Source organism: Alosa sapidissima, chromosome 17, assembly GCF_018492685.1.
Source record: "Alosa sapidissima isolate fAloSap1 chromosome 17, fAloSap1.pri, whole genome shotgun sequence".
Classification (NCBI taxonomy): Eukaryota; Metazoa; Chordata; class Actinopteri; order Clupeiformes; family Clupeidae; genus Alosa; species Alosa sapidissima.
This window is the reverse complement of record NC_055973.1, coordinates 12,092,616-12,104,697: the sequence shown is the minus strand read 5'-3', so window position 1 is coordinate 12,104,697 and position 12,082 is coordinate 12,092,616. Positions and strand designations below refer to the sequence as shown.

Genomic DNA, 12,082 nt, shown 5'->3' with positions numbered 1-12,082 from the left:
AAAAGCTATTTCTGAATTGTGCTTAATGCCAATTGCCTAATAGCAATTACTATTGTATGCTGTAAATCTTTTTTTAAATAACAAAAATTGACACAGATTATTTTTGGTCAAGTCTTTGCATTTGGCTGTGAATTCATAGAATGGTGCAGTGAATTATGGGTATGAACTTTCACCCGGACAGGAAGTATAGTAGTAACACACACCCACACCCCATTTCCCTGGTGTGTGTGTGTGTATGTGTATGTGTATGTCGAACATGGGGTGGTGGGAACATCGCCAAGAGAACGTGAATCACCCAGAGGAAGAGATGAAAGATCAGACGCAGGCACAGGCACGGAGCTGGAGAGGGCATTCAGTGGTCAGGCTCTGTCTCTCCTGTCTTCTCACCAAACATGGAGGCAAGGCTACAAATGAGAACGTAGCACGTGAGAATGAGTAACAAGAAACACAACTGGCCTGTCTCCTCCATCCACTATATATTGGTGGTGAAATAGCAACTAGCCACTACCTCATATGCAGTGAAATAACTAACATTTTCCAGACATTTTTGTAACTATAATCACAACTGGCATTTCATTAGCAGTTAGCCGTTTCCTGGCCATTTCATAATTTTGTCTTGAGTTTCCGTTAGCAGGGATGAAAGAATGAATATGTCTTTTGTGTCGGTTTCAACTTGTGATTTTTATCAGAGATGAGACTTGAGGCTTTGCGTTTCATCAGCGTGAGCCAGAAGTGCGAGGCCAGCAGTTCCACATCTGAGACGTGTTAGGCTTGTCGCGATGTCACAGGGACTGTTTGGAAAAGCAGACGTGCACTAATCTTCAGCGAAGAATGAAGTGAATTGTGTGTGTCTGTGTGTGTGTGTTTGCAGATGGGATGACTTTAAGTGTGTGTGTGTGTGTGTGTGTGTGTGTGTTAAGTAACTATTTGCATAGAGTGTATGGAGTGTGTACTCAGGGTGTGTGTTTGTACTCAGTCTGTGCCACCTCTGACATGGATTAGGCAGTTGCCCCTGTGTTAACTCGCTCAGTAAACAGATCATCATGCTGTTAATCCTTGTGCATACACGTGCGCATGCACACAGATATATGCGCACATCGCAGCACCATACCATCACAACATGGAATCGGATGAGTCAAATCAGTTTGCAGATTTGTTATGTACAAAAGGAATGCATTAGAAAATAAATTCTCTCCCCTTAGCTACTCCTCCTGCATCCTCTGTATATAACCACGCTAGGCAGGCTCAACGTTCCTGGCCTTGGTGCCAGAGGTGAGAGGTTATCTGAGGTGAAGAATGCCATGTTCATGCACAAGGGTCCCTCTTTTCTGCCTGCAACCTCCTACCACGGCTCTGCTCCCTGCTCCCAGCTAAATATAGCGGTTGCTCAGCACCGGATATTATGCAAATTTTTTTAATGTTTTATCTGAGGAATTACGAAGCCTCCTACTTCTCGCTGACAGTTGTGACAAATCATGATTGTGCCGGGAGTGCTAGTTGGAATCAAACAGATCATATGTTGCTGTTTCCTTTCATCTGTGTCTGTGCTCCTGTTTTTCTGTGTATCTGAATGTAGCTCTGTGTTATGCCTTAAGTGTGACACCACATTACAGAAAAAGGTTTCATTGTTGTTTAGCCCAAAAGCAAAGAAATGTCAATTAAACACTCCCACTCGTGGGTCTGTGTGCTGTTTGTGTGTTGTTGCCATGGATGTTAAGAGATCGGTGAATGTGCCGCTTGTACTTTGTCTTTATCAGTTTGGTGGAGTTGACAGATCAAATTTTGATTTCATTTTTGGATGTGATTTTTTTTATTATTTTTTTTTTTTTTCGGTTACAAAAACCATGTTGATGAAAATGTTTCTTCCTTCTCACGCACTCTCTCTCTCTCTCTCTCTCTCTCCCTCTCCCTCTCCCTCTGTGTGTCCCTCTATCCCTCTATTTCTCTCTTTTATTTTCCTTCTTCACAGCCCCACCTCACTTTTTCCCAGCCTTCCATCCTCCAGTGCCCATCGATGACAGGCACACTCAAGGCCGCTATATCTACGAGCCCTCTCCTGTTCCCCCTCTACACGTGTAAGTACACACACACACACACACACACACACACACACACACACACACACACACACACACACACACACACGTTCATGCTTGCCCTCTCTTACACACACTGCCTCATGACTGTTGAAGGCTGAGATATGCTTTTCTTTGCCACATCAACCATACAATTACTAGTCCATGACTCTCTATAAGATATCCTACTCTACACAACATCCCTCAAATCATTCTGTCTGTATTTTCATCAGTCAATGATGCTGCCACAATGCATTCCAAGCTGGCCCAGAGAACCTTGTCAAGAAATATTGACCCCCTCAGGACACTTCTCTGACACAATCAATTGTATAATCCTTCCACAGCAGTAGTTCCTGAAGAGAGAGACCACAGATATTTCACCGTGATCATGTGAGGGCTCTAATTGTTGAAACGTTGATAAAGTAATCTGCATCTGCATTTGAGAATAAGCGTGAAGTCTACTGCCTTCTGCCCCCCAAATCACTCACACGCGCACACACACACACACACACACACACACACACACACACACACACTCACACACACACACTCCCTGGGGCCTTTTGCATCACTCTCCAAGGTGAGCTGCGTCTCCACATGTCACTTGATCAAAGAGCGGCGCGCTCGTCTTGCGTGTAACACGTGTCAGGAACACGCAAACGAGCACACGCGTGTCAGACAGCAGGCAACGCGAGAACCCTGAGAGAGGCTGATGCGTGTGAGAGTGCTGATCAAACCTTGTCATGGGAGACGGAGCTCACCCCCCCACTCCCTGATAGACGGAGGAACACACACACACACACACACACACACACACACAGACGCATGCATGCGTACACTTACACATACATGCCCTTGCACACACATGCACATGCCTAAATGGTGGTCCAAAAAGGGTGCACCCTTACCAATGTCTCTCTCTCACTCTCTCTCTCTCTCTCTCTCTCACACACACAAACACGCACACACGCACATGCACACGCACACACACACACACACAAACACACACACACACACACACACACACACACACACACACACACCATCTGGTAATAATGTACATATTAGGAAGTCTTACTGAAAGTGATTTTTGATTTGTGAATTTAATTACTGTCTGTTTTGTTGCGAAAAACTAGACTTCCATCTGTGTTGTGTGTCTAATCAGGTACCTGAAAGCAGTTGAAAGAATCTTTTGAAGGAAGTTCAAAATAATTTACTGCAATACAATGAATGAAAATGAGTGTAGTAGGCTTCTAATTGAAATGTGTTTCTTGTTACAGAATCAAAAGGGTTTTTACAGGGTTTTTTTTTTCAGTTATTATCATTCACTTTTTCATTCCTCATCCATCAAGGCTCTTTGACACTTTGTTTTGTGTCCTCCTTATCTCTTCGTTGCACAATATCTCTCACTCTGTCTTAATGTCTGAATTCTCTTCTTCATTTTCACTTTCCTCTCCTTTCACTTTTTTATTCTTTCTCCTCTTTCCTTCAGTCTTCATTTTCTTTCCTTCCCAACTCTGTCTCTCTCTCACTCCGTCGCTGGGTTGGCATGGGCAGCAGTAGAGTGGACGCTCTATTGCCTCTGCGGCAGCCTCACCGCGTCCTCCCACCTCCCCCCACCCCAACTCAACCCCTCCTCTCCACCAGCAGGAAGGACGCGATCAGGGCGCAAGAGGTGTACAAATTGGATGGGGCAGCTACTTGGGCTGCATTATGTTTGATATTCTTCATCATTATACGCCCCCCCCCCCCACCTCCTCCTCTCCCTCCCTCCCCAGTCGTGTCCTCCAGAGTCATATCTCCTCAACGCGCTCCCGCATGCCGCTCAGTGTAATGAATTTTTTATGTCACCCACCCCACCGCCACCACACTTTCCCTTCCCCCGGACACCGTGCTAAAGAGAGGCATGAAAGGAGAGGAGAGTGTGTGTATGGGGGGGGGGGGGGGGGGAGAAAAGAAGAAGGGGGGGGGGGGTAGACACGGGAGGTGATTGATGTCCTGTGTCAGTGCAAACAAAATGGCAAATATAATTTAGCATTTAGCTTATGTGGAGATAATGGGGCGAACACGAGCAGCGAACACAAGGCGAAGACAAACAGTCGCGCCGGTCGATCCATCAGCTGAGCCGTGCGGGGATCAGGAGTTCAGGCTCATGGAGAGGGGGAGAGATAGAGAGTGAGAGAGAGAGAGAGCAGGTGAATGAAATTAAAGGAGAAGTTACTCTTTGCTGCCACCTCCCCCCCCTCTCTCTCCTCATCCCTGCTCCTGTCCTCAGACAGAAAGTTATCTATGCATTTGCTTTGTCACGCCGTAAAAATGCCAAGCTCAATGCTCTCTAATGTCTGTGCTCAGTCGTCTATGAGACTCTGATCAAATCACACCGCATGGCCGCTGACTGGGAGGACATGACAGAAGAATGATGGAAGCCACTCCACCTTCTTCATTAGGGTCGTTTAGTGCTCATCCACAGCCATACATCACCTGCGAATCTCAGCGCACGGCTGCTAACACAGTTTGTTGTCTCCCTTCTTGTTCCCTGTAACATTTTGAGCTAGTCAACCAGCCATATTATGAGCTGCCTTTCAGACAAAACCTACACTGCTTGGGTGAAAATTACCTTAATGAGTGACATCGAAACAGTATGAAAGATATGATGTGTGTGCACAGCATGTACATGATCATGCTTGAGCTGAATTCACTCTGGCAATTTTTTAAACGCGCCCTAAGGAAGAGCTAAACAACCTGCACTTCAGAATACTTACACTACGTCTCGTGGAAAATCCCCCCGTTATTTCTGAACAGACGTGGTTTATGTGTGGCAGCACCATTAGTGTGTCCTGTGTCGGGTCTGTTGTTATCAGGAAGCTAATATTGTCAAGAAGGTTTAATGGTATGTGACATAAGCTAATTTTTGCTTTTGGACATTTTTATAGTACAGAATAAATTATATAATATATTTAAAATTTTACATATAATTTAATGAAATATTTAGCTGTAATTGGCCAACTCTAGCAAAGTCTGAGTAACCATGCACACAAATCAGGAAAATGCTCAAGGGACTATTTGGACAGGTGTATATATGTGTGTGGGTGTGAGAGCATGTCAGTTTGGGGGCATGTTAAGAAAGAAAAATTAAATTGTTTTAAGACAAGTTCTCCTTAGCGAGCAGAATTAATCGTTATTAGCACCCTTAAATATATGCCTAAGTACACAGCGAGTATTATTGCGGTACTTCCCCATTCAGCCTCTCATTACGAGGCGTAATTACACTGGGTTCTGCCTCGCGGCGGCACCATCAATCTATTGTACGCGGCTCGAGAGCCCCGGCCGTGTAAGAGTAGGAGTGGGCATCTGTGTCCGGAGCGTGGAGGAACGAACGGATGATGGGCAGAAAGAACGGAAGGAAGGAAATGGGCAACTAATTTTCTCGTGGCACCAGCGTGCTTGATTTGTACTGCCCCTGTGCTTGGCAGAGCTGGTGGAGTCCTGTCCTATTATTCGGATGACTTTAATTGAAACATGTTTATTTATGGGGCGCCGCTCTGAGCGTAGAGAGGAGGTAGGCTCGTCGGGGGCCGCGAGCAGACAGGGCCTGGGTGATATGAGCGCACAGAATTAAATTAAAAGCTCATAAAATGAAATATGCTCCATATTAGCTGTTTGACACTTAATTTGCCTCCGAATGAGCGGAGGAAATCACAAATTAACTGTCCTTTGTTTTGCACTCCTGCGGCAGCCCTATTAGAGCCAGGGAAAGTGCAATTATAGGCAGGGGGATAATTGTTTGGTTTATGAATCCACACATAGGGGCTGGGGGAGGCACCGGCGTGGCATTCAATATTAAAAAAGCAGGGGGTCACGGTTTCCCTTGTGTGGGCCCGCTGTTTACACGCCACACCAGCCCAGCTATAGGAAGTCCTTTTGCTGCCACAGGAAGTGGGCAGTTTGAAAACCCATTCAGGCTTTTTGAGGAGCTGCAAGCGGAACATGTCTGTTGCGTAAAAGTGGGCGTTGCTGTCCCGGTTCAGTGAGTGCTCTCCTTAGAATGACTAATGTGCTTTAAAGTAGGGCTGCTTCTAATTTGCAGGGAGATTAGTTACTCTTAGGTGTGAATGAAGCAGGTCTCCAAACAAAAAGGTTTGCCCTTTATTTGTGTCTTTTTTTGCCGGGCCAGGTGTCCCCTGAACATCTTGTGATAGTGGTTTGGGATTTAACATGTCATAATTTTGACCTAGCTGGAAAATTGTGTGGGACTCTCCGAAAGGGGAAGCTAAAGTTGTGGAGCATGGAGAGCACAGGAGGACAGGAGCACAGGAGGAGAAGAAGAAAGAGAGAGGGGAGAGAGAGAGAGAGGGAGGGAGAGAGGAAGAGAGAGAGGAACAAGCTCAGAGACCTAAATCTACATTTTACTTAAAATGCTTGTGCAAAGCGGTTTACCCCCTCAGCTCCTTAGTAAGCCCAAAGCCATCGGTTTGGATGTTGCAATGTAGGGAATGGCCAAATGCATCACTGAATCTGAAAATATATGTACTGGCCAGAACTCTTCACAGGGCTGAAGCATTTCCCCGCCTGAGGTCTCCAGTGGATCAAAAGCTCTCCATGACAGTAGGTGATTCTGGGACATTGGTACGCTTGGCTGCAAAGTTGTCAGAATCCTCGGCAGGTTGCTGCTGTGCGTGCCAGTGTAAAATGCCAAACTTGTGGCAACAACCAGCCGACCATCATTGTCCTCCTTTAGCATTCTCAAAAGGAAAGAAACTCCGCACTGCTAGCTTTTTAAAATATGAAGACCACTTCTGTGCATGGGCTCTAGTCAGCGAGTGATACCTGTGGCGCTTCAACCAGTGTCTGTCCAAACCTCACCTCACGTCACCATGGTGCTACTCAGCGCTGCATCCCAGAAACCCCCTGCAGTATCAGGGGCAAAGCTGAGCTTCATTCAGTCCTTTCAGACGAGTCAACCCCCGGGATCATCCCCAGACTCAGAGCGGCGTTCCTCTGGTCGGTGTTAGCGACCCGTGGCTGGTGCTGAGAGGACACTTCCTGCTTAAATAGACAGACTGACCGCTGAAGAGGCTCCACTCCACAGGGGTGCCACTCAATGCTGAAACAGCCATTGTCCAGGATGGGCTTAATAGGGAATTGGGGAAGAGAGACAGAGCGAGAGAGAGAGGGAGAGAGAGAGAAATGAAAGAGAGATGGTTCCTGAGGTTATTGCGGCAGCACGACCCTCGTCTGAAAAACAAAGGCCCTCTCTTTCTTAGAGGCCCCCACTGTCCTGTCCGCAGTCGCTCGGCAACCGACCGGAACAAATGGAGGTATTCACCACAAGTCAATTACCCACGGCGGAGTTTACTTAAGACTCAGTGGTCATCAGAGCCAGCAACGGCCTCCAGCAAAACTCACACACACATACACACTCAGAAGGGCTAATTGACTTGCCATAGGAGCTGAAAATAGCGAGGTTAGCCATTAGCATTTGATACCTGTTTTTTTTTTTTTTTTATCTGAGTCTTATTAGTTTGAAAAGTTATAATTTCATACTGGTATTAGTATTATAAAATGATATTAGCTGGCAGATTATTTTGTATGTACAGTATATAGAATACATATGGAGGATGTGTGTTTACTGGAGAGGAGTCATGTTTATGTTCTGCTGCTGTCGGCTAAGCTCAGGCATGGGCCTTGTGTTCCTGACATCTCAGACATGATGCTAGTTTCCGGTTTGGAAACCTGACTGCCCAGTTTCCTGATCTTACAGCCGAGGAGTCGGTTTTCTCATGTCAAGGTGATGATGGCACCTAATGAAAATTCGGAAATTCTTTCATCCATAGAAAAATGTGTGTGTGTGTTTTGCAGTTTTTAAAAACCCCTTGTGAGTGTGGATGAAATAAGTATATCTGTGGTGTCACGCATTACATGTCCAGTGCACATACTTCACATCCCACACCCTCTTATTTTACCCATATACCCTTTGCATTGTCAGATTTCTTTGTGTATTTGTGTGTGTGCCAGTGATAGAGAGAGCAGGAGCATGTGCTAATGCATTTTCATGTAGGTGTTTTGTGTGTGTGTGTGTGTGTGTGTGTGTGTGTGTGTGTGTGTGTGTCTGTGTCCCTGCATACGTGACTGTGTGTGCATGCACGCCAGAGCACTTGTAAGGTGTGCGCTGCATTTTTTCGCCATTATTTACATAAACTGTTGTCAGAGAGCCCAATCTTCCCACAGCGGAGCGCCGCACTGTTTAGCATAAAGAGCAGCCTCTTATCTCTCCACCTCGCACAGACGCCTGAGAGAGGTCCAGGCATGGCACCTCACGCTCCCTTACAGGGGGAGAGAGAGAGAGAGGGAGAGAGACATAAAAAGCAACATAAAAAAACACGTACCCCCCCCCCCACACACACACACACACACACACACACTCATATAGAAACAAACACAGTTTCTCGCATGTTTTAAGATTCCCTTTGAAGATTTTCGCCTCAACACCTTTCACGGCTCTTTTCACCGCCGCCCTTTGCATTTGAATGGCAGAGAGATGTTTGGATGACAGAGGTGTGCACACCTCCACGTCACACTCCCATGTCAGGGATTAGGCAGCCAAAAGCAGGAGTTCATACACACACACACACACACACACACACACACACACACACACACACACACAGAGACGCACAGACACACACATGCACACACACACTTAGACACATTTAAATCTGCTCCGAAGATTTTTGTTCCAGTAAAGTAATTGCTTGCTTGCTTTTGCCATGCGGAAGTTTCTTTACAATCACGGCCAACAAGGAGATGCTCACAAGAACTCTACAAGCCCCCTCAGGAAACAAACAAAAAAAACAAGACCCAAAGTTTATGTAAGTTTATATAAACTGGAATAATTCACCTTTTCCAATGTTGTTGGGATAGAACAGAGAACAGAGTCTGTGTATTCTGTGTGTGTGTAGCCGTAAGCATCCTTGTGGGGCAGATGATGCAACACACAGACAACTGCAGCCTCATAGAGATCATCACAGATGAGGTGTTTCTCCCTCTGGACCTGCGTCTGCTCATAACCTCCTTCTGTCTCTGAAAAGAGAACAAACAGGTCGAGTGGTTTCGTGATGTGGGCACACAATGATGATGTGTGGTCGTGTTCGGCGTGCAGGAGACTTTAAGTTGTTGCAGAAAAGTCCAGCCGAAGGTGGTCCTCTTGACCCATCCACATCACCACCCAGCCTTTCCCTCACGATTGTCACTCCTTCTTTTTTTTTTTTATTGGCCTGTCTCTCTTACTCTGTCTCTGTCTATCTTCCTTGTTCATTTCCATGATCCTCTCTCTGTGTCCCACCAGATCCGTCTGTCCTCTCTCCCTCTCTCTCTCTCTCTCTCTCTCTCTCTCTCTCCCTGTCTCTCGTTCCCCTCTCCTCTTGCCTCCCTCTTTACCTCACTGCCTTTCTCTCTGTCCCCCTCTCCCTCTCTCTCCCTCTCTCTTCGGTGACTGTCTACGGATAGCCTGCCCCATGATTAATGGTGTTTATTCTTGACAGAAAGCGCCTTTTATTTATCTGCATTGCCGTTTCGCTGATACTATCAGTCACCTGAATGAAAAATATTCAGTCATACCAATTTTGCAGTATAATTGAGTGGAGTCATATCCTTTCAGTTCCATTCTCTTTCTCCCTCCCCTCTCTGAGCTCCCCTTGGCCTCTATCTGCCAGTCTTATCATCGCCACAGTAATTTTCGCGCTGCGTTGTTTGATATGGAGAGGTTGGCTTTAGCCGCATTTGACATAAAGCCTCTTCAATTTTCGCGAGAGAGAAAGAGAGGGGGGGAGAGGTGGAGTAAGAGAGAGAGAGAGAGAGAGAGTCGCATGCCACTCTGACGGAAAATGTGCGAGGTTTGGAGAAAGTATCTTTCCCCCATTTTTTTTCTTCATTGGCAATTTCAGGATTTTGAGAGAAAAGAGATAAATTCTTAAGGAGAAATAGAAACAGATTGCAGTAATATCTTTTTTTCTCCCCTGTATTACACCGGTCTCACTGGCTAAGTGGTTGGGAGACTCCTTTTTTTCCCTGGCTTAAGCCAGACTGAGGAAGTAGGGTATTTTGGAAGTATGTGATGTGTGCGCTCGGAGAATGATTGATGTGGTGGAAAAACGGAGCAGGCTTTATATGTTTCTCTTCTATTCATGCCTTCTTTAGCTTAGTGTAACATCCTTAATTTCAGCTGCCAATTTAAAACCCCTCATACAATGCAACGTTGATCAGCTAAAACCCATTAATACCACTGTTTTTCTTAAATGATGGATGCTTCAAATCCGTTCAGGTCCGTATCCACATAAATGCTACCCTATTATTTATATTTCTATGAAACAAGCAGGAATCTGTATTATTGTAATTGTAAAAAAAACAAACAGGGATTGTGCATTTTGTGTAATGTCATGTTTAGTTACAGCACTCACAGTGCTGTGCTTCTAAAATGCAGCAGGAACATTGCAATCTATTTTGATACCTCCTTATGCATGTTACAGTAAGAGGGATTGGAATTGTGTGTGTGTGTGTGTGTGTGTGTGTGTGTGTGTGTGTGTGTGTGTGTGTGTGTGTGAATGCACCTTAAAAAAAATCACTCTGCTTTTTTGGCTGTGGAATGCTGACTCCCTTGCTTCCTATTTTGATGGATTAAAGACAATATCCCTGCTTTCGCTTTGAAGATTTTCCACTGCTGTTTATTTTAATTAAGAAAAAACATGCAGCTTTGACCAGATGGGAGTTCCGACTTGCAAACAGAAGACAGAGAGCTCGTTTCCGTCTTATTCACAGCTCTCCCCATCCAACCTCATGTTTTTACTGCTCTTACCACAATCAACAGTATCATTACTGCCAGTGTGGTTTGGTAAACACAGGCATTTCACATGTATACACGTAGGAATATGTATTGTTAGCTTGACAAACAGGCTTCAGATAAAGGCATTTAAGGTTTAAAGATGTGATTTAGTTTTAATTACATCAAATTACACTGGGTCTCCTGGATGAGTGGTATTCCGATTTCTTCTTTATTTAAGGCATTCACCAATTTTATTTCTGTGGTATATTAACGTAAATGAGGAACACATTTGCATCCTGATTACAACATTAATTGCTTAAAGCCTAACACAAGGTAGATTTATATCTCTCTGTCTCTCAAAATCCTAAGTGGCTAAATACACTGTAGGATTTATATGGAATTAAATAAGCTTTTTATCTTAAAATTTGTAGATTGTAATAACAGTGAAAATATTGCCTAAAAATCATATTTTATTATTATTAACTTGAAAGGATTGCATTAATTTTAGGCCATATATATTTTTTACAAATGAGGCCAAATTACTTGTTGATAAGACATTGATTATTACCTCTATAAAACCGTGCTGCTACCATTCGATCATAGAACAGTGCTTCTTTATTTATAGCATGATCCGTATTGAAATAAGAGGTATTTGTTTCATATTTTGTAGAGTATTATTAAACATCAGGGTTTTGTTTTTGAGACACATGTTAAATGAATGCAGAGAAGAACTATACCCAGGAAATGTCTGAGGTTAAATGAAGTGCTAACAAATTGATTAGCAAAACATGAGAACAAACAGGCCCGTCCCAGCATACTGGAGCCCCTGCCTCTAGTGGGTGGGGTTGTGTGGGGAGTCCTGCTGTTATGATGATGGGCTTTTCCTGCGCTTAATTGGTTTTCAAAAGACCTGCCCCTCCCCACTCAGCACCAATTAGATATCGGTGGAATACAGTGTCACAATGCACTCATCGTCTACACACCACTTCTGGCCACACACTTTAATAAGAATAACAATTCTTTTGATTTTTTTCTGTATTTCCTTTGCCTATGGATATAAATTATCCATTGTGTACATATCAATTTGTACTTAATAGTTTCTTCAGGACACATTGTTCATGAAAAAAAACAAAAACATATCCTGTTTTTATAAGCTTATACTTTCATACATAGGAAGCATTACAATATT

The 12,082-nt window shown here is 44.4% G+C and overlaps 1 protein-coding gene across 2 annotated transcripts in view; it reads left to right on the top strand.

Annotated features, from left to right (window-relative positions):
- Positions 1 to 12,082, top strand: part of gli3 (GLI family zinc finger 3) — a 119,120-nt gene that overhangs the window by 61,986 nt on the left and 45,052 nt on the right. For both annotated transcript variants that reach the window (XM_042068517.1, XM_042068516.1), the window contains exon 4: positions 1,970 to 2,075. In XM_042068517.1, the coding sequence (XP_041924451.1) occupies positions 1,970 to 2,075 (106 nt within the window). The remainder of the gene's footprint in view (positions 1 to 1,969; positions 2,076 to 12,082) is intronic.